A 22,458-nucleotide genomic window follows, 5' to 3' on the forward strand; every position below is an offset into this window, starting at 1 on the left:
TGGGTCTCCCTAATGTGTGTGCGTGTTTATGTGTGTGTGTGTTTGTGTGTGTGTGTGTGGGGAGGGGAGGGGAGGGGGAGGGGGGAGGGTCGTTCAAACGTGGCAACGAGACGGCTGGCGCGAAAGAACGCTGGCCCGAAACGCAGCGGCGGCGAACCAGCCAAGTGCATTTAAGAGCATTCCGCACACAATCGCACCAAATCACACTGGAAAAACACAAAAAACGGGGGAATTAATAAGCATAATAACGGTAATTGCCCTGGTTGTTTTCTCCACCTCACTGCAGGGTTTCCTGCTGGAACGGAACTCCCTCCCCCTGTGGGGGGGGGGGGGGGGGGCAGTGGGTTCAGGTCTACAGATGCAAACACACACACAGACACGTATACATAGGCACACGCAAACACGCGCGAGTGCTCACACAAACAGGCGTGCATACACACACACGTGCACAGCACACACACGCGCACACACTACACACACACACACACACACACGTGCACAGCACACACACGCACACACACACACACGTGCACAGCACACACACTACACACACACACACACACACACGTGCACAGCACACACACGCACACACACACACACACACACACACACGTGCACAGCACACACATGCACACACTACACACACACACACACACGTGCACAGCACACACACTACACACACACACACACACACACACACACGTGCACAGCACACACATGCACACACTACACACACACACACACACACACACACACACACACACACACACACACACACACACACTACACACACACTACACACACACACACACACTACACACACACTACACACACACACACAACACAAATAAAACAGCCATGGGGCTGCGCTTCACAGTGTTCCGCCCGCTAGGCTAGGTCACGTTAGCGCTGAGCCAGACGCTAACGTGTTCCCTGGTATGCGGGGAGGCCGATGGGGCGGCGCGCTAGCTGGCTCTCCCCGCACGCACACGCTACAGCGGGCCGCGACGAAAACATCAGACGTCACGTGCCGCTGTGTCTGTCCCAACTTTCCGATGGACAGAACAGATTAGAACATCAGAAGAAAAACACGCTTTCGGCGAACAAAACTTGCCAAGTTACGCATAAAAAAAACACCGTCGCTAAGCCATTAATTCAAACTTGCAAAGAAATTTAGGCCTGTCATTAAAAGAACTGATATCAAAATTAGGCCTGGTTACAAGAAGCAATATCTTGGCACACACAAAATAAACGAGCCGTATTCCAAAGCAGTGCTATCCAATGTTTCCTAAAGTTCTTCCAGTAACTCGGACCTGTGTGTACAAGCATACACGACACTAATGGGGCAAACATATGTCGGGATAGGTCGGTAAGATTCAATACGTACTTAACAGGCCTCGATAAGTTCCATCAGAATTTATTTTCAAATGTATTTATTTATAAAAAATTTGTTTTATTTCTCATGCAGCTCTTGGGATTACAAAATTAAAAACAGCCGTATATCGACCAACCAAGAGGCCGCAGATGCAACAAACAGAACCCTCATTGGTTCTGACTCACGGTTGCTATCGGTTAGGCGTTGTTCCCGTTAATAATGAGCCCGGGATCATCTCCCCCTCCATCTCTTCAACGGAAATTAAATATCTGGTAGAGCGTCAGGTTTACGTCATAATCGTTTGTAACTGCGCGGACGGCAGTTTGCTACGATCTTAATGGAGAACGTTCTGAAGGGGCTCTTTCAATCATGCCAAATTTATTTGGCTCTGAACGACGGTAAACGGGTCCCTGATTTCAGTCAGAACCGCCACGCTGTCTTATGAGAGAATGCGAAAAAAAAAATTTTTTGCCTGATTAATTCGGGTTGTTTTTTCATTCTTTAAATTGATGGATATTTAATTGAGTCATTCGATTACTGACGGAAGCACGTCGCCCCGGTTCCTGGCACGGTGACATCATAAAGGCTTGCGCTGTCGAGCTGGAAACGAGAGTGTGTTTACGTCAGGTTCTGGACCGCGCAAGAGATCCAGGCTGTGAGGTTGGAGCGGTGGACTGGGCTCACGATCGAAGTCTTGGACGCCTTCCCTCGCGGTTTGCTCTCCGGCGTCATGCGTGACGCATCGCAGACGTAGGCCAGGAGACAAAGACCCGGGCGCCATCCGCCAGTGAGGTCAGCCCTACCCAGGCGGAGGGCATCTGTTTGGAGGGGACCTCTGTTTCACAGCTCGGAATGAGGAAGTGATGTCACACTGGCGGACTCCAGGACAATAAATGGCCAAATATGGACACCGTGCCTGGATTCCTCGCTCAAATGGGCGACCGTTTGCAGGGCGAAACAAAGGTTTGAATTTGGAATGCCGTCCATGGTCTTGGTGAAGAACGCAAATACACCACATGACCGAAAGTATGTGGACACCTGACGTCCAACATCTCATCAAAAATTATGGGCATTAATATGGAGTTGGTCCACTGCTATAACAACCTCCACTCTTCTGGGAAGGCTTTATACTAGATGCTGGAGAATTGGTGCAGGGATCTGTCTCCATTCAGCAAGAAGAGCAATTAGTGAGGTAGGACATTGATTGGGCCATTAGACCTGGCTCTGTGCAGGCCAGTCAAGTTCATCCACATTGTTCTCAAACAAAACTATTTCTATATGGACCTCGCTGTGTGCCCAGGGGCATTGTCATGCTAAAACAGGAAAGGGCCTTCCCCAAACTGTCGGGGAAGCACAGAATCATCTAGAATGTGATTGTATGCAGTAACACTACTATGTTCTTTCACTGGAACTAAGGGGCCTAGCCCAAACCATGAAAAACAGCCTTAGACCAAAGAGGTGTCCAGATATATCTGGTAATATAGTGTACCTGCCTGACCAATGGGAGCACGGCATCAGTGGTAGTGTGGGTGGAGGGTTCAACTCCCGTTTGGAGGCACTGCCATTGTTCCTGTGAGCAAGGTGCTTTACCTGCACTGCTTCAGTAAATACGCAACTGCATAATGGGGTGTAGAATAAGGGTTAGCAACCTGGGCTCATAACCCAAAGGTCGCAGGTTCGATTCCCATGCAATACACAGCCATTTAACAAAACACTGTTATCACTTCATCTCGTCGGTAAGTACATTCTTTTTATATTAACTAGTGTGTAGGTGACGTTAAACTAGTGGCATGAATGTAACGTTTGATACATTGTAACATTACATGACTTATTAATCGCCATATAAATAACGACTTCACTTGTTTATTAATAACGTTAGCTTGGTGACATTGATGTGCACGACAACGTGGCGATTTAGCTAACTTAGCTAGCTAGCCAAACAGTCGGTTACACAGATACATAGATATTTTGTTGTTGTTGAAATGTGCCCAGCATTCCAAGGCTGTAAGGATCAGTAGCCAATCAGGACTTTTTTCAAGTTTTTTGTAGGGTGCAAAAACTTTGATATTATTTATTTTAATTTAATTTAATTACTTTTGTTGTTGTTGAAAACACAGCATTCCAAGTCTGTACATTGTTGTCAGATTCTTTGTAAGACTATGCTACAGCATAGCATAGTCTTACAAAGAATCTAGGCATGTGATTGTCACATTCTGCTCCTTATCACGCGGCAGTTGGCAAGTTCGCACAGACACGAGTCGGAGGAACACACTCCAGGCCTTATTTAGCACACGTGAAAACCAGTAACGTGACCAACGATTGGTCATGATATTGGTTTTGCGCCAATCATTGGGCATGTTATTGGTTTTGCGTGTGCCAAAAGGCTTAGCGCGTACATGCTAAAGGTCTCAGTAAATTCGGCCCTGCGTGTAAAGGCACTTCAAAACCGACGGCCCGGGACTGTACGCACGAGCGGTTTACGAGTTCCCCTTCCGGCACGGTCCGGCATCCTGTCCGTAATTACAGCACAGGAGAGCACATGTTCCTCACGTGCAGGAAGACAGAGAGAGAAAGAGAGGGAGAGAGGGAAGGGGACCATGACCTTGTGGGAGAGCAGGGTCGCCGGTGATAAGCTGAGTATATTGATCCCAGAGTGCGACAGCACTCGGAGAGCAGTCTGATTGCACAGGGACGCCGTGGGGAACGCGGGTGGGTAAGAACCTGGGGTGAGAAAAATAGCCTGGGAACGCGCGAAAATAATGATCTGTCGAGTGGAAACCCTCTCTTGGCACGCGAGCGCTGTCGCCACAAATCCCGCTGTGATGCAGGGACACAGTGTTGATATTCGAGGAAACATAAGTGAGACTCAGACTTTTTGGATTCTCTCAGGACTTTTAAGCAAACAAAGCACTAGGTTAAACAGCAACGTGACTTAAAGCCCTTTGTCCATCATTCGATTTGAACTGCGAGGAGCACCAAGACCCCCCCCCCACCCCATCTATTCTCATCCAATTATATCAATGAAGCAACTTACCCGCCCCCCCCCCCCCCCACCCCCATTTCCAAACTTCCAGAGACTTCCCTGCTCTTTCTGTGCTTGTGCGTCTCCAGTGCCTCCCCCATTCGTAAACACCGTCCCGTTGGAGCATCTGGACAGATGCTATCAGGCCCCGCCGTCTCGATCGCGGCGGCTGGCGGCTCTTTGAACCGGCCGACCTCTGACCTCTGGAGGTAGGCAGACAACGGGCTCGACGGCGGAGGGGGACAAACAGCGGGTCCCTCGGAAGCTCCGCCCCCCCAGTGTCCCCCCACCCCACCCCTGAGAGGCGCCGGACACGCGGGGGGAGGTCAGGGACCAACGGCGGGAATCCGCGCATTCCCCCCACGGGGGGGTTGCCAGCTCCAACACCCCTGCTGTGTCGCAGACCGCCAAGCAGCATTTCATACCTCCCCCCCTCCCCCGTGAAGTTTAACGCGCAGTCCCTTCCGCTCGGCTGGAGAGCCTCTCATGCGAAGCGGCATTCGGACCCGGAAAAGCCCATCTGATGCGCAGGCATGCGCCTGTGTAAACTGTTCCAGCTCCCCGCAAGGCAGCGCTAGCAGAAAAACAGCTAAGTGCTTTCACTAAATTATACAGAGGGAAGCCCGGGCCCGACTGCACCCCCTGGTTTGGGGGGGGCGGGCTGGGGGAGGGGGCAAAGATAATATTCGTGCGGTAAACACACACACAAGTATGCGGTTCGGGAGCTGAACGCCTGACTTCCTGTTTGACCAGATGTTATCGTCTGACCCACAAGCTGGGATGAAAGCGTGTGCATGTCAGCTCAATCTCTGCTCTGTTTCTTTATGGCTTCAGGCGTGGAGTGGGAAAGAGAAAAAAAAACGCTGGGATTTCCTTCGTTTGCCCGACTCGGACTGCGATAAGCCTGCCACATCGTTACCTGTGGACCGGTAATCGAATTTCGGGGGGGCAAAAAAAAAGCAAAAGAGTTGGGAAAACACGTAGGTGCTGACAAAATATTGATTTGTGAAGCTTTTAACGAACAAAGTGAATAACTAGCCAAAGAGCAAAGGAGGCTAACTGTAAGTAAGTAAACAAATTGAGCGTATGTGTGTGCGTGTGCGTGTGAGCGAGCGCGCGTGTGTGAGCGGCTGTTTTCTCTGTGCAAGAATCAATGAAAAAAATACGATGAAACAGGACGCGAAGATCCTCAGGATCCGTGGTGCAGTTACAGGGGAGCGTGGTTTCCCCCAACCAAACAGCCCTGTTTCTAATAACCTGCGTTTACTCTGGACTGCATTAGCATATCGCATGACTCGCTGTGCAAAGCAGCGGTTGTTTTCAGAGAGGGCAAGTCCGTCGGTGGTCCGATCGGTCGACTTTTATCGTCGCGTCCCGTTCGCTGACGATTCTTTTCCCCCCTTTCTCCATTTCAGGGGGAATTTCGTTTTCGTTTGGATCTTTTGGCTAATTCAATCAGTTCTAGACGAAAAACGCAACCAGGGACCCTCAGGATCCTAAGACGATAAAGACACGGCGTCATGACGAGATATCAAAGAGCACGCCGCTTTTCAAAACTGCGTTGCGTTGTCGAGGTTCTCTGGGAGTGGTTCTTTTAAAAAAAAAATGCTTTTATTGTGGTATCGGAAAAAGAGCTATCATTACAAATATTAATCAGACATCTATCTTAGAACAGGGAAACACAAAGACAAAATGGGTAGTTGATAAAAGGGACAGCGTTGCTGCGCAGAGCAGAAACGTCTGTCCGTCCGCTCCCATCTGACGGAATCCCTCACTGCAACTTTCCGCGAAAATGGCGTAACGTGCGAAGCACTGCACGGGCGACAGACCAGCTTGACATCAGCTCGACCTCCCAGCAGACACAACAAACACAACGGTCCCAAAACAACCGCCCCAAATCAAAAACGCTCTCTCTCTCTCTCTCTCTCTCTCTCTCTCACAGCAATGGAACCAAACAAACCGGTGCCACCTGCGTCACCTTCCCACCTAGCCGGGGGACAACACGGCAAAGGTGTTTTTGGTTCCCAGGTCATTCCCTGAAAGTTCAAGTAAGCATTCCCACAAGGCAGATTTCTCCAATTTACCGGATGTCTCCGTGACAATTCTGAAGTAGCGAGGATCACAGTAGGAATGGACATGCTATTCTTTTGGTATTCAAGTTAAAAAACAATTAATCGTGGATGACTCGTGTTAAATTTATCTGGAAGCTTTGTTGTGTTGAACGAATCTGGCATATATTTAAAAAATGTTCAGTACATTCCTAAAATATCATTGACGCATATCATCCATTATATTTTGTCAAGAGTAAATGATTACAGATTGTTTTCAAAAATAATAATAATCTGTCACATGGCTGGTATGCATCCTGGCATCTCAAGAACAATTTGATTTAAACAATAAGCACGTTCTGAGACGTTTTGGGACTACACTCAGCATAAAATGTCATCAACTCAACTGAAATGGGAATCTATCCGGAAAGTTCTCTGATGTTTTAGAAACATGTCATATCTGTCAGAGGGCACTGTGTTTCCTTTAAAACCATGTAAAATCAGCAATAAGGGATCTGGCTCACCAATCGTTTATAATTCTCATACGGATAATTGTCTGTATTTTACGTATTAAAGATATATCTGTATATATCTTTTTTTCTTATCATATTTCTCCTTGTCATATATTTCATGATAAAATGTATCATCAAAAATTAAAAGCTGATGAAGCCGTGGAGGAACCCGATGGAGTGATTCAGAAAGAGACCCTCTGGCCAAAGTAGCCAAGTCTGTTTCTGGTCCGAGCACTCAACGGAATTTCCCATCACACCGAGCGAGCATTTACATTAACGAAAACTATAAACGCGTTCTCACACTAATAGATATTTTTTTGTCATCGTGCCCCTTGCCAAAGATTCGTTCGATAATACGTTCAAGACTTTCTGAGGCGGCATCAAAGCTTCTGGCATTGGCGGGAAGTTGCCTGTTCTTGACTGTGCCGTAAACACGGTCATTACTAGAAAACAAAAACAACTTCATTTCAAATGTGCCATTTCCAAAGGCTGTTCGCTGCCTGGCGAACCCTCGCCGTCCGACAGCGCAAACAGGACGGGGTGAAAAAAAAACCGGAGGTCAAGTTCGCCAGCGCTCTGCGGTCTGTCTCCGAGTGGCTTCAAGAGCACTTTAAAGGGTAATGCTGGCTGTAAATTCAGAGGCAAGTGGACAGCTCTAATGCAGTGTGTGTGTGTGGGTACACGTGTGTGAGTGAATGTGTACGCGGGTGTGTGTCATTTCATAACTGCAACATGTAAATTGAGAAAATTGACTGAATGGCCAATGGCTGTTATTTGATTGGTTGGTTTTATTTTTATTGTATAAAACTGTCCTTAACTAACATGTCAGTCTTAAATCTAATACATTATTAGATAATACATCTAATACATTATGGTCAACATACTTTCGCAGGTATGGTATTAAAGGTTAGACATCCTCCACTGATAGAAAGACTGCAAATGTGAAGGTTTATGTTTTTCGGTTTGTCCTTTTTCCCTCCAAAACACGAAACAACCAATCAAACGCCTTGTTTCTGCCAGTAGCCTCGTGGGTGAAGTGCACTCGGTCACGTGTCCAGGCTGTTTCCGTTAGCGGCAGCACGGATAAGGGGTGACCTGGTTTTGTGGGAGGGGTGGAGGTTGGGGGATGGGCGGGCGCGGGTCGGGCGTTACCTTGGTCACCGCCGGGTAACCCACGGCGACCTCGGCGGGGCAGTACAGCCGCTCCTCGTGGGATGCCTCCACCGCCGTGGCCCACTGGTCCAGGAAGCCGCTGGGGGTGTAGAGGCCGCAGTCCCGCACGCTGGTCTCCCGCTCAAAGTCCTCGCACACGCCGTCCCCGTCGTAGAAGTAGCACAGGCTGGGCTCCCCTGCACCAGAGAGAGAGAGGCGGGGCGGGGGCGGGTCAGGGGCGGGGCAGTGGGGGGGGATCGCCCCAATACTCAAAGAGCATTAATGAGTGATGTTTCTAACTTTGGGCCAGAATAATCCGGTCACCTGACTCGAGCACTTCTTGGGGAGGAGCCAAAAGCCAGCAGGGATCAAGGACCAATAAGCAGCTGCCCTGCAGGCAGTCTACCCACAGTGCACCTCACCCAGCCTTAAGCATAGCTAACCTGTAGGCCTGCTGTAAGTTCAAGCGCTTTAAAGCACATCGAGGTCTGTCAGTCCTCCTCTCCTGGGGCCCATTTGAAGCCCCAGAGCCCCGCCCCGCCCCGCCCTGCTTAGTCACTGCAAACGCTCCGAATGCGCTTAGTCACTGCGAACGCTCGGCTCGTAAACAGGTCCGGCCCCTATGGCCAGGTCAGCGTTTCGGCTGTGGCTCCGCCTCATCTCCCTCCGTCCTTCTTCTTTATTTAGCGTGACAAAAAAACAGAGACAAACAGACAAATAAAACAGCATGTGCGCTTCCTCCAACAGGGAACGGCTGGGACGGGATTCAAAGGGGGAGGAGAAGGGAGGTGGGGTGGGGTGGGGGGGGGGGAGGGGTTATGGGGGAGTGGACACGGATCTGATGAGCTTGACAGATTGTGATCTACCTGCTTTATTTAGAGGAAAATATGAGATGCGCCCTCATAGATTTTCCAGAAATTCCTCACAGAGTTCTGTGGAATGGCCACAGCATTAACTCTTTAAGGCGCGAGATCACAAGCGTGGGATTAGAATGTTTTTGACCGAACATTCTAGTGCTGATGTCACAATCACTGCTGGTAACTGTAGGCAGCGGAGTTCTAGAACACTGCCTTGGAATTTTGATAAAAGAGGAACATTCCAGAACACCTAGACTTCAAACAGTCAGAAGAGTTATTTTTGGGGGGGGAGGAGCAGCCAGTTAATGTTACACTGTGCTGCCCTGACTCTGCCCCCCCCTCCCCTTTCTCCATTCAGCTGCTTTTCCAGCAGACAGGCCGACAGAAGGTCCACACATTAAATGTCTGAATACCAACAACAACAAAAAAAAAGTGACCCAGAAATATTTCGAACAGGAAATGGCCGCCGTTAACGACGTGAGCAAGATGACAGCACGGCAATTTCCTTTCTCCGGCAGAATAATTCCAAAACGTCGCTCTCGCTTCTTTTTTTTTTCTTTCTTTTCCTTTTCCCAAAATTCTGCGGGTGAAAGTAATAGAGTGGGGAACAGATGTAAAGAGGAGAAAATGACCGTTGGAGAAAAGGCGAAAGAGGGCGTTCAAAAGCCGAGTTCTTCTGTGGAAACTAACCCTCTACTTTTTGACTGGACCGCCAGCCGTATGTCTGTGACTGACTGACTGACTGAGTGAGTGATGAAGTTACACCATTGGTCGGCCGAGTTACGTGTGTCAGGTCTGGCCATACACTAGGTTTTAACCTGGTCTTGTTTTAAACGCGGAGAAAAGACAGTTCACGCTGCTTACATATTTTCGTTCCTCATTATTCCTCAGATGGGGGGAAGAAAAGAAGCATAGATTCACCGTACAAGCTCTAAAGCAGGGGACTGAACCCAGGTCCAGACGGTTGGGGGGGGGGGGGGGGGTTAATTAATGGGCTCATAGTCGGCCACTTTGCGGACTGTGCCACATGGTCTGGACCCAGAATTTTCTTACGACGCGGAGAAACGTTTTAGCGTCCGACGTCTTCCGTGAACATCTCAAAGCGTGCCGGTGAAGTCCTGTCAGGGCCACGCTAACGTCGACCGACGCACACGCACGCCAGCGCCACGCCGCTCGCGCCCGCCAGCGCCGGCCCCTAGCGCGGACTTAATCAAGCGCCTTCCGTCCGCGCTCGCGAAATAAAACAAATACCTGCTTCCAATTCCCCGTCCGGTCTGAAGGACGACCCTCGGCTGATTCCCTGCCTTCGATTACGGAAAAGAAAAACGAACATCTGCGGGAGTCTCAGATGAGTCCTGATTGACTCCAGATCCCGCGTCGCGTTCGTTTCGTTCCGTTCCGTTGCCGGGACGATCCGGCGCGTGACCGTGTGACCGCGTGACCGCGGACGGACGGACGGACGGACGGACGGAACCTACCGACGCAGTTGAAGAGCGGCTCCTTCTGGCAGCGGCTGGAGCAGCCGTCCCCGTTCATCGCGTTCATGTCGTCGCACTCCTCCCCTGAAACGCTGAGAAGGTGAGATAAGAGATGAGATTAGGTGCCCTTTACTGACCCCCCCGTGGGGTAGTTTGTGCCCTGAGTTTGACCCATCCTAGCTACGCAGCAGGGCGGTCCGGTGCAGAGCGCCGTCGCCTCCCAGCAAGAAAGTTCCGGGTTTGAATCCGGTCTGGGACTTAGCATGTTCTCCCCGTGTCCGAGTGGGTTTCCTCCGGGTACTCCAGATTCCTCCCACAGTCCAAAGACATGCAGGTAGGCTAACTGGAGACTCTAAATTGCCCATAGGCATGAGTGTGTGAGTCAATGGTGTGTCTGCAAAGTATGTGGTGCGGCCTACAGAATCTGGGTTAGCCCTCATTTCACTAACCCCCCCTCCGCCACAGGTGGTCTCCGCGGGACGCCTCACCTTTGGATCCGGCCGTCCCCGCAGTAGTGCGCCCCCAGCTGGTGGGTCAGCGCCGGCGAGGGTTCGCTCTCGGCCGTCCTGGAGACGGTCACCACCTGGTAGGTGTACTCCACGCCGGGCACCACGTCCCTGAGAGGCAAGCACGGGGGGGGGGGCGGGGGGGTACAAGAACGCTACACGTTAAGATCACGCCATCGAGCCCGTCCAGGCAAGGGATGGCATCTACCTATGGATGGTAATGGTAAATTATCCAAAGCGCTTTACAATTGATGCCTCTCATTCGCCAGAGCAGTTAGAGGTTAGGAGTTAGGTGTCTTGCTCAAGGACACTTCGACATGCCCAGGGCGGGGTTTGAACCGGCAACCCTCCGACTGCCAGACAATCGGTCTTACCTCCTGAGCTATATCGCCCTCTGTGTCAAGGCTGGTCTTGAACAAACCGTAGGGTCTTTTTTTCCCCTTTCACAATGCTGGGAACGCGTAACGATACATTGAGGTGGATCGATGCGTCGACGTGCTGGTTCAAAGGACGACGATCCGATCCATTTGACACAACGTGCAAAACTCGATCCTTATGATTGTTATGAATCATAAAAACTTAAACCATCCGTAATCTGACGGTGGTTTGCTCCCTAGCGATACTGCTAGCGTCATCGTTTACATTTCTTGACTCTACCTAATCATCGCTCATGCCAGTGCTGTTGTTACTTCTGTTAAACATGGCGTCAGTAAGGTTTTGCACTCTAAACCTCATTTTGGTTGCAGGCATACGTCGTAACAAGATTGTGCTAGCTGGACCATGTATGGCTATTGTATCTAATTATACAACATTGTTTCAGACTGTGTCATTGCAATACTTGAGATATTGCCAAATATCGAACCGTTGCCTCAAGAATCAAAATCTCGGATCCCATCCTAGTGAAGCCGGAGGTCTACACCCCTATTAGGAACTGGTTTTGGACACACCTACATTTTAACGGAACTGGTGGAAGGCTGTTCTCACTAGCCGGTGAACGACAGGAAAAGCTACACCTCTGCACACCGTTCAAATCTGAGCTGGGACATCGGAGGCAAACTGGCACAGGTCGGTTTGGTCAGGTTATTTATTTATTTTCTGTGAAGGACATTTTGGTTTATGTCTGGGGAGTTCTGTCTTCTGCCCCCCACTCCCCTTTTGTTTAGTGTATATATACCAGACCTGGGTCAAATACGTATTTGTTTTGGATTCAAATACTTTTCTGTGCTCTATTGATCTTGCCTGGTGTAATTGAGCCTGCCAATATGACCAGAAGGCGGGGTTTGCACTTCACTTTTTGAGAGTATTTCATTGGTTCCAATAAACCAGACAAGATCAGTAAAGTGTAGAAAAGTATTTAGATCCAAAACAAATACTAATTTGACCCAGGTCTGATATATGCACATGTATATCGGTGTCCACTCAGAACACGCTGGTAAAGGGAGAGGAGGGCAGAGCAGAGGGAGAGGGAGGGAGGGAGCCGGCCAGGCTGACGGGCCTGAGGACGCGGCTCTCTGGAGCTGCAGACCTGCAGACCTGGGACTGCAGAGACCACCTGATTGGGCCAGTCTCCGTTTGGGGTTTGGGTCTGTCTCACTGCAAGAGCCTGCAGGTGTTTTCTCTCGCCTCACAAACACACACACACACACACACACACACAAAGACACAGACAGACAAACACACACAGAGACGGAGATACACATACAAACAAACACAAACAAAGACAGACAGACAAAGAGAGAGAGACAGACACACACACACGCACACGCAGACATGCATCCCCATATATACACGTGTATGCGCATATGCACACACGCATGCATACACACACACACACACACACACAACCTTGGTAGACCACACTAGGTTAGGAGCACCTCTACCCTTGAAAGCTTGTGTTAGGGTCAGGTTTAGGGGCTGCATCATAACAGTGCCCTGGTACAGTACTCTACATATCAACTGCTCTCTTTAAAAAAAAAAAAAAAAAGATCAAATAAAAACTACCTTCATATATACCTCAAGTGTGAAATTTTCCATGAACCAATATTATTCGAATCTACATTGAAACAACATTTCAGAATTCAATACACACTGTTCTGTAGAATGACTTATACAGATCACCTCCTTTTACATACTATCCATTCATACTGCTGGATATTTGCAGAAGCAGGTTGAGTTAAGTACGCAGCTCAAGTTTACAAAAGCAGCGACCCCGCTGGGAATCGAACCCGCAGCCAGAACCCTAACCAGGTCCCCAAAGCACAAAAACGTTCAGTTTTCAAGCCAAATCAAGCCATGCTGAGTAAATGTTGCTGTGCTCAGTGCATTATGGAATCATATGAACTGCGCTGTTGCTGAAGTATCGGCGAAAATTCCCGTGAGGGTTTAGCCCGTGTGCTAACGCGGAGGAGACAGAGGCGTCGGCGCTGACGCCGTTCGGATCGCTGCGGCACCACGCCCGCCCCCCCCCCCCCGAGAGACTCGTCCCGTTGCCCCGGGAGACGGGCCGAGGCGCTGTAACAGATATCAGCAGGGACCCCGGAGACTGAGGCGCTGGAGAACGCGGGGAACCCGAACGACCCGGTCACCTGACCCGAGCGCGTAGGAAGGCGAGCTGTGAGCGGGGGGGTGGGGGGGTCGGACTGGGGGGGTTGGGGGGGGGGGGGGTAACGGGAGAGAGCTTCTAGCCGACGGGATGCGGTTCTCCCCACATTCCTCGCACTCGCGGTCAGGGACGAGGACGAGCCGACGGAGTGGGGCGGAGGAGAAAAGGGCTTCTGAACTCGCGCAGGTTAAGGAAGCCTGAGCGAGCCCTGCTGCTGCCGGGGGCGAGGCTGTTCTGTCCAGCTCAGCGCTTCACTTCCAGCTTCACTTCCAGCTTCACCTCAACACTGTACAGAACAGCTTAGAGCAGCTTCACCTCAACACCGTACAGAACAGCTTAGACCAGCTTCACCTCAACACCGTACAGAACAGCTTAGACCAGCTTCACCTCAACACTGTACAGAACAGCTTAGACCAGCTTCACCTCAACGCTGTACAGAACAGCTTAGACCAGCTTCACCTCAACGCTGTACAGAACAGCTTAGACCAGCTTCACTTCAACACCGTACAGAACAGCTTAGACCAGCTTCACCTCAACGCTGTGCAGAACAGCTTAGACCAGCTTCACCTCAACGCTGTACAGAACAGCTTAGACCAGCTTCACCTCAACACTGTACAGAACAGCTTAGACCAGCTTCACTTCAACACCGTACAGAACAGCTTAGACCAGCTTCACCTCAACGCTGTGCAGAACAGCTTAGACCAGCTTCACCTCAACGCTGTACAGAACAGCTTAGACCAGCTTCACCTCAACACCATACAGACCAGCTTCACGTCAACACTGTACAGAACAGCTTAGACCAGCTTCACCTCAACGCTGTACAGAACAGCTTAGACCAGCTTCACCTCAACACTGTACAGAACAGCTTAGACCAGCTTCACCTCAACACTGTACAGAGCAGCTTAGACCAGCTTCACTTCAACACCGTACAGAACAGCTTAGACCAGCTTCACTTCAACACTGTACAGAACAGCTTAGACCAGCTTCACCTCAACACTGTACAGAACAGCTTAGACCAGCTTCACCTCAACGCTGTACAGAACAGCTTAGACCAGCTTCACCTCAACACTGTACAGAACATCTTAGACCAGCTTCACTTCAACACCGTACAGAACAGCTTAGACCAGCTTCACCTCAACACTGTACAGAACAGCTTAGACCAGCTTCACCTCAACACTGTACAGAACAGCTTAGACCAGCTTCACTTCAACACTGTACAGAACAGCTTAGACCAGCTTCACTTCAACACTGTACAGAACAGCTTAGACCAGCTTCACTTCAACACTGTACAGAACAGCTTAGACCAGCTTCACCTCAACACTGTACAGAACAGCTTAGACCAGCTTCACTTCAACACTATACAGAACAGCTTAGACCAGCTTCACTTCAACACTATACAGAACAGCTTAGACTACCTTAACTTCAATACCATATGGAACAGCTTAGAACAGCTTCATCTCAACACTGTACAGAACAGCTAAGATCAGCTTCATCTCAACACTCTACAGAACAGCGTAGAGCAGCTTCACTTCAACACTGTACAGAGCAGCTTAGTCCAGCTTCACTTCAACACTGTACAGAACAGCTTAGACCAGCTTTATCTCAACACTGTACAGAACATCTTAGACCTGCTTCACTTCAACAATTAACAGAACAGCTTAAACCAGTTTAACTTCAACACTGTACTGAACATCTTAGACCAGCTTCACTTCAACACTGTGCAGTTTAGAGCAGCTTAATTTCAACACTGTAGAGAACAGCTTAAATTTCATCACCGTGCAGAACAGCTTAGACCAGCATGCTTCAGAACAGCAACGTAGAATGTCCCTTGGAATAGCACAGCTCAGCACAGTACTGCAGAAATAACAGTTTTGTGAAGTCAACACACAGCACTGTTCATTCAATAAAAATAGAGGGGAAACAACCTGAATATCATCAATTCAATGACTGAATGACAAGGAAATCAATTTCAAGTCATTTATTTTGAAAAACTGAATAAAAAAAAAGAAAAGGCATAAGGCTATTATGTTAGGCCCCAAGAGAAAAAAACTTCCGGTCACCCAAATCAAAGATGGACCCTTGCCCTTATCTATTCCCTTAATAACATGCTCATAACATAGCATAACCCAAATAACCCAAAACTAGCCTCAATTCTAATACATACAGTTTTCCTAAACCAAACCCTGTCTAAGCATACAGACAAAGGCAAAGAGGGTAAAGAACTAGGCAAATACGATGGAGACAGACAGTGATGGTGTATATATAAGCAAAGATGCTAACGAGATAAGCAAAGATGTTAAGGAGACAAGCAAAGATGATAATGACATACGCAACAATGGAAATGAAACAGTTACAGACGAGCTTTGTGGAAAGCAAAGAAGGAAACAAGCGTGCAAACGCAAACTGTAGAGCGAGGTGGGCAAATCCCCCCGACCAGTCCCCAACTCGCGCGACTGTGTTGCGTTTAGCTTCGTTGTCCTTTTCGGCGAGTATCCTTGACAACCCCCCACACGCCCCGGCCCTGCCTGTCCTGTTCCGAGTTGGTAGCGGATAGACAGCTGTTTGTTTCAAAGACCCCAGTGCTGTTAGCCTCGAGGCTCTGGGGAACAGCACCATAAGCATTTGGCCCTCTCCTCCCATTCATCTGTTCAGATACGATTCAGCTAAAGAGGCAGAATATGTTCCTTGACCTTATAAAATTAAAGAGAACACATTTTATTGGGCTCTAAGGGTACCCAATAAAATCTGTTTTCCTTAATAAAACCGCGTCAAAAACGTTTATTTTGAAAAAAAACCCTTGCCGCTAACACCTATGACATGACACTGGAATTGGAAAAAGCGATAAACTGGGGCTCGTTTCGCTCACACTCGCCGATCGCACCCGAGTCCGGGAGCTGCAGCTGCTCCAATGCGGACGGGAGCGGGAGGGGCGACGTGTTTGGAGAGGTGCGTGTCTGCAGTTCAAAGCAGATTAGGGAGAGCACAGATGCAGCTTTCCAAAAACAAAAAACAACAAAAAACTAAATGAGCACAGTCCAATGAGTCATCTGTTTGGCGTGGTCATTTTTAATGCCGTGGAAAAGGTGAGGGCTGTGCAGCGGCCACAGCATGCAGTCACTTACTGTAATCATGCAGTTACTTACTGTAAGCATGCAGTCACTTACTGTAATCATGCAGTCACTTAAGCATGCAGTTGCAGCATGCAGCCACTTAAGCATGCAGTCACTTTGGCATGTAGTCGCAGCATGCAGTCACTTAAGCTTGCAGTCGCAGCATGCAGCCACTTTGGCATGTAGTCGCAGCATGCAGTCACTTAAGCTTGCAGTCGCAGCATGCAGCCACTTTGGCATGTAGTCGCAGCATGCAGTCACTTTGGCATGTAGTCGCAGCATGCAGCCACTTTGGCATGTAGTCGCAGCATGCAGTCACTTTGGCATGTAGTCGCAGCATGCAGTCACTTTGGCATGTAGTCGCAGCATGCAGTCACTTTGGCATGTAGTCGCAGCATGCAGTCACTTAAGCTTGCAGTTGCAGCATGCAGTCACTTAAGCATGCAGTCACGTACTGTAATCATGCAGTTACTTAAGCTTGCAGTCGCAGCATGCAGTCACTTAAGCTTGCAGTTGCAGCATGCAGCCACTTAAGCATGCAGTCACGTACTGTAATCATGCAGTTACTTAAGCTTGCAGTCGCAGCATGCAGTCACTTAAGCTTGCAGTTGCAGCATGCAGTCACTTAAGCTTGCAGTTGCAGCATGCAGTCACTTAGGCATGCAGTCACTGTAAGCATGCAGTCACTTAGGCATGCAGTTGCAGCATAATATAAAGGAAGTGCAGAACTGAAGTAAATGTTTTTTTAATTAAAATATTTTATTCACAATTTTAAATATAATATTTAATTATATTTAGATTAGATTATTCCGTAAAACTCAATCCAAATTGTGGCACTACACTGCTACGATTCTGTAAGAATGCTGTGTGATTGTTTTTTTCAGTCAATGAAGTTAAAGAATCTCCAAGGGATAAACACACACGCACGCACAAAGGCATGCACACACGCACATACAAACACCATGCAGGTTTCTTTTGTTCCTTTTTTTTTGGGAAACTCAAACACTCGTCTTCATACATTCCACGCAACACAGACCTGAAGCCCCATAACAACACCCGCATCAGCGCGGCAGATGCCTGTGAGTTCACGCGAGGCCAGCTCCCCATTACAGCCATGGCCAGAGTACCAAGTTCCTCTCCCTAATGGGTAAGGAAACCATAACATTTAATATGTAGCAAAAATAATAATAATAATAATAATAAAATCTAATTATCGCCTAACATGAATCGAGCTGGCAGTTTTAGCTCCCTCTGCCCGGGTGCGCAAGTGAAAACGCAACCGTCACACGAACCCAATAAAAAATAAATAAGTAACGCGGAGAGCGCTCAGTCGCGCCTCTGAAACGTGTCAAAGGATTAAAGGCTGCGTGTGTTATGAAAGAAAGGCGCGTTTGCGCGTGATGTGCGCTGCTCTCGATCTATAAAAAGGAACCTGGTTTTCCATTTGCATTTAATTGACGCGGTGGAGTGGTGCTGTACGGTGGCCGCTGCGGTTCATTGCACTGCACTTGCGCTGTGGCGCGTTCCGCGGCTTTGGCACCAATCGCAATACTAACGGGGGATAAATCCGCCCTTTCCCCGTTATTTAAATCCAAGAAACCTGTTAGGAAATGTAAGAGACTTGCGACGGCGTGCCTCTGTTTCTCCATTGAAAATCATGCGCCAAACTTGAAAGGGCATAGCTGGTCCTGTCTCGCGGTCGCCGAACTGTCACCACGGGTAACGGCTAATGGCATTAAAAAAATACACAGAAGCTTTAGCCGGGGGGTTTCAGTTTAGCAGGCGCCGCTCCATTGGCCAGGATTCCGAAAAAAAAACGTTTTTTTTAAGCGGGGCGGGAGGTGTCACGAACTCAGGTAATTTTTTTTCACTTGTATGTTATTACATCATTTTTATTTTGTCTGTTTTGTTTATTTTTGTACCCCAGAGACTCGTTCCAGCGCGAAAGTTCACGCGAGGTCCTTACAGGTCTCAGACCAAGAGCAACAAACATCTACCTTCCATTCCAATCTGGAGCTGTCTACCGTTAAACAAAAAAAAACTAAAGAATGCATTGCTTATGAAGAACACAGGTAGCCCCATTTAACAAATAGTCCAAGAGCACCGTACACAATTGCGCTGAGAGCAGCAAGGGTCATATGGAATTTTACGTAACTGTTATGACTCCTTCTGGAAGCTCATTCGCTTGACTGCAGTAAAATTGAGCTGTCCGAGGCTGTTGCTCTATGTCGCCATATATCCCTATAAATCCTTTGTCCTCTGTTTTGACTTGCCTTGGGAGTCTGTCAATGGTGTTCGTCAACATGAGGACCTGAGTTGTGCCAGTGAAAGTCAAGGAAGCCATTATGAGGCTTAGAAATAACAAGAAGAAAAAAACTGTCAGAGACATGGGCCAATCCTTAGGCTTACCAACATCAACTGTTTGGAACACCGTTCAGAAGAAGGAAAGCACTGCTGAGCTCGGTAATCTCAAAGGGCCTGGTAGGCCAAGGAAGACCTCTCCGGTTGACGGATTCTCCAAATAATGAAGAAAAACCAGCAAACACCCGTCTGACAGATCAAAAGCACTCTTCAGGAGGCAGGCAGGGATATGTCAGTGACTAATGTCTGTAGAAGACCTAATGAAAAGTACTAGAGAGGTTACACTGCAAGATGCAAAGCAGTGGTTAGCCTAGTCGTATATATAACAAAACAAACCTAGATCAGGTTATATATATATATAATGTATTATGTCATGTAGACGCATAAACTAATATATTTACTATATCCAATAAAACCTTCATCCTTTATGTAAACCAGACAACTGAGGTGTATTTTTATGGGAAACTTTCCATTTTCGGATGATGAGATAGATTCCCTAAACCGCTTCGTCGTTTGAAATTGGCCGCGTGAGGACCCTGTCGGAGAGCGCGCTAAATTTCTCGGGCTCGTCTTTCCGGTCCTTATTTGTGAAGACCGAGCGCAGCTCCGGTGCCGCTAGCTCTGCGTTACAAAGTTAGCACGTTTCCACGTTTCGTTCACCCGTTAAATGAACGAAAGTCGTACGAGCCCGAGGAGGACTCGCTTGTCCTTGCCGTTGAGGAGGTTCTCATTTAAACCGCCGGCCAGGTCTGGCGGCGAAGCGCTTTGGAGCGCTTCTGGATGCGGGCGTCCGCGGAGCTGCCTGTTTTCCTTTGCGGCCGGCGGAAACGTCGGCTCCAGGTGGCTGAGCGAACAGGCCCACCTCGGAGAATCCGCATCTCCTCCTGGGCCGGACAGGGAGACGGCCAAGGCGGGTAATGGCTTAACCAAACGCTTCGGTTTCAACGGCGCACTGTCCCTGCGGCGCTCCGTTGAACTTGGCGCCCCTCTCCGAGGTCCCTCTCTTTCAATCTCTCCCTCTCCCTTTCCCTCTCTCTCTCGCTCTCTCTCTGTCTCTCTCTCTCTCTCTCTCTGTCTCTCTCTCCCTCTCCCTTTCCCCCTCTCCCTCTCTCTCTCGCTCCCTCTCTCTCTCTCTCTCTCTCTCTCTCTGTCTCTCTCTCTCCCTCTCTCTCTCTCTCTCTCTCTCTCTCGAGACCGAAACGTTTTTCACACTTACTCAGGAAGGATGTTAGCCGCCCCCCCCCCCCCCTTTCCCCACCCGAAAAAACAACAGCGGGAGGCGGGCGAATACCGCCATCCATCAGACAGACGCGGTCCAGTCCAACAGCCGGTCCCAGAGTCTGCGACCTTTACTGATGTCATTAGTTTTTGTTTTTTAAAGATGTTTTTAGGTTTGAGTTTCTGTTCACCTGTCATCTTTTTTCCTATTATTCTGTTGGCTCTGTTCAAGTAGAAAATAAAAGGGGGGATAAAAACACTGGGGATGATTTCATTCTTAAGAGGACACCGTGGGTGTTTGTTCACCGGTGTCCCGAACTGGAAATTGGGAATGCAGGGTCAAGTTGGGTGGGTGGGGGGGGGGGGGGGGGTAGGGAAGTGTTAAAAAGGGGGAAAACATGGTTTTACTGGGATATTTCTGGGTGGTCCCTTCATATCAAAAATGTAAAGGGGGGGGGGGGGGTGATAGAAATGGTCATGCCTCTGCACAACCCCCTTACCCCACAATATTTACAAAACAAAACGACTAAACAACTTCTCTGGTGACACACACACACTCACGCGCACCCTTACACACACACACACACATACACACATACACACAGACACACACTTATACACACACACACACACACAGACACACACACTCACACACAGACACACTCATGCACACACACTCACACACGCACACATGCACTCATGCACACACACACACACAGAGCATCCATGGCGGTGGGGCAGGAAACGCATTATTTAGTTACGGACCCCTAGGGAGGGGGCGCTCAACATCACCCAAACAATGGCACGCATTCACAGATAATGGTGCTTATCGGCACCCCTCTCCTCATGTGAACCGTGCCAGCTCCGTATTACGTAATCATGGCAGGGGGGGCGGGCCAAACACCAGATCGAGCCAATCGGGGACTTCCTGCACAAAACCACAGAGTTTAAATTAGGAAGCACTAATGCACTCGTTGCCAAATAATGAACGGCTATCTTAGCACTGAGGGACAGGGAGCTAGCTGTTCTTCAGGTCTCGTAAAAACAAACAGGGAGACATTTTAGGACAATAAGTGCTCTGCCGGGTTAGGTTATGCCCAAACGGCTACCAGTTTAAGAGCCTGCTCTCCCAGTCTTATCACGGACATTCATCTTAAGGGACAAAACTGCATCAATCACCTTTTCGGTCCAATTCTGGTTTTCCACTAACACATGTAAAATCGATTGGGCTTTAGTGTGTTTTTGAACCTCATTTCCATTTCCAAAAAAACCCACACCCCTCCATGGGTGGTTGAAAGCAACAGAACACGAACGACCCTGAAAGAAGAACAGGCAGAAGAGCCAAAGATGGACAGAACGTGGCAGCGAAGGACAGTAACAGATATGAAAGAGGACAGACTGGTGCGCACAGGGTCTGCAGATGAGATGGGGGTGGGGGGAGGGGGGAGGGGCGGAGCCAGGGGCCTACCTGTCCACGTATCTGCGGCTGGAGGCGGGCAGGGCGTGGCCCTCGGGGGCGTGGGAGAAGGGCGGGCGGCGGAGGAGGCGGTAGCGGAGGGGCTCGCAGCCCCGGCAGAGCGGGCAGTCGGGCTGGGACGTCAGCATGGCGGCGTCGATCTCCAGGTGCTGCTCGGCGGTGTAGAAGCGCACGCCGTACACCTCCTCCTGCACGTCCAGCCGGAGCGTCAGGGGCGTGTCGCAGAACACGGCGCTGGGGCCCAGGGACACGTTGCCCCCGGCGACGGTCAGCAGGACCACGTCGTGGAGGGCGGGCGGGGCCGCCTCGTCGGACGAGAAGAAGGTGACCCAGGCGGTGAGGGCGTCGGGCACCAGCGGGAGGGCGAACTCCAGCTGGAGCATGCAGCCCTGCAGGGGGCAGGGCGGGGACCCCACGCTGCTGGGCTCCGCCCCCGCGTTGGGGCTCCAGGTGCGAACGCTGGGCTCGCAGGCCTGCTCCACGTCCGGCGGACCTGGGGGGAGGGGAGGGTAGACGGCCCATTGTGATGTCACAGTGGTGTGCACGTTTCTACTGTGACATCAGTGTCAGCGATGTCACAATGGGGTATATGACCTACTGTGACAACAGTGTCTCGGTGGGGTACATGTACTACTGTGACATCAGTGTCAGTGATGTCACAGTGGTGTACACATTCTACTGTGACATCAGTGTCAGTGATGTCACAGTGGTGTACACATTCTACTGTGACATCAGTGTCA

The 22,458-nt window shown here is 49.5% G+C and overlaps 1 protein-coding gene across 1 annotated transcript in view; it reads right to left on the reverse strand.

Annotated features, from left to right (window-relative positions):
- Positions 1-22,458, reverse strand: part of LOC118213402 (pappalysin-1-like) — an 88,786-nt gene that overhangs the window by 39,266 nt on the left and 27,062 nt on the right. The window contains exons 7-10 of the mRNA XM_035392313.1: positions 21,710-22,211; positions 10,933-11,061; positions 10,445-10,536; positions 8,110-8,306 (exon numbers count right to left, since the gene is read on the reverse strand). Of these exons, the coding sequence (XP_035248204.1) occupies positions 8,110-8,306; positions 10,445-10,536; positions 10,933-11,061; positions 21,710-22,211 (920 nt within the window). The remainder of the gene's footprint in view (positions 1-8,109; positions 8,307-10,444; positions 10,537-10,932; positions 11,062-21,709; positions 22,212-22,458) is intronic.

Source organism: Anguilla anguilla, chromosome 14, assembly GCF_013347855.1.
Source record: "Anguilla anguilla isolate fAngAng1 chromosome 14, fAngAng1.pri, whole genome shotgun sequence".
NCBI classification, from domain to species: domain Eukaryota; kingdom Metazoa; phylum Chordata; class Actinopteri; order Anguilliformes; family Anguillidae; genus Anguilla; species Anguilla anguilla.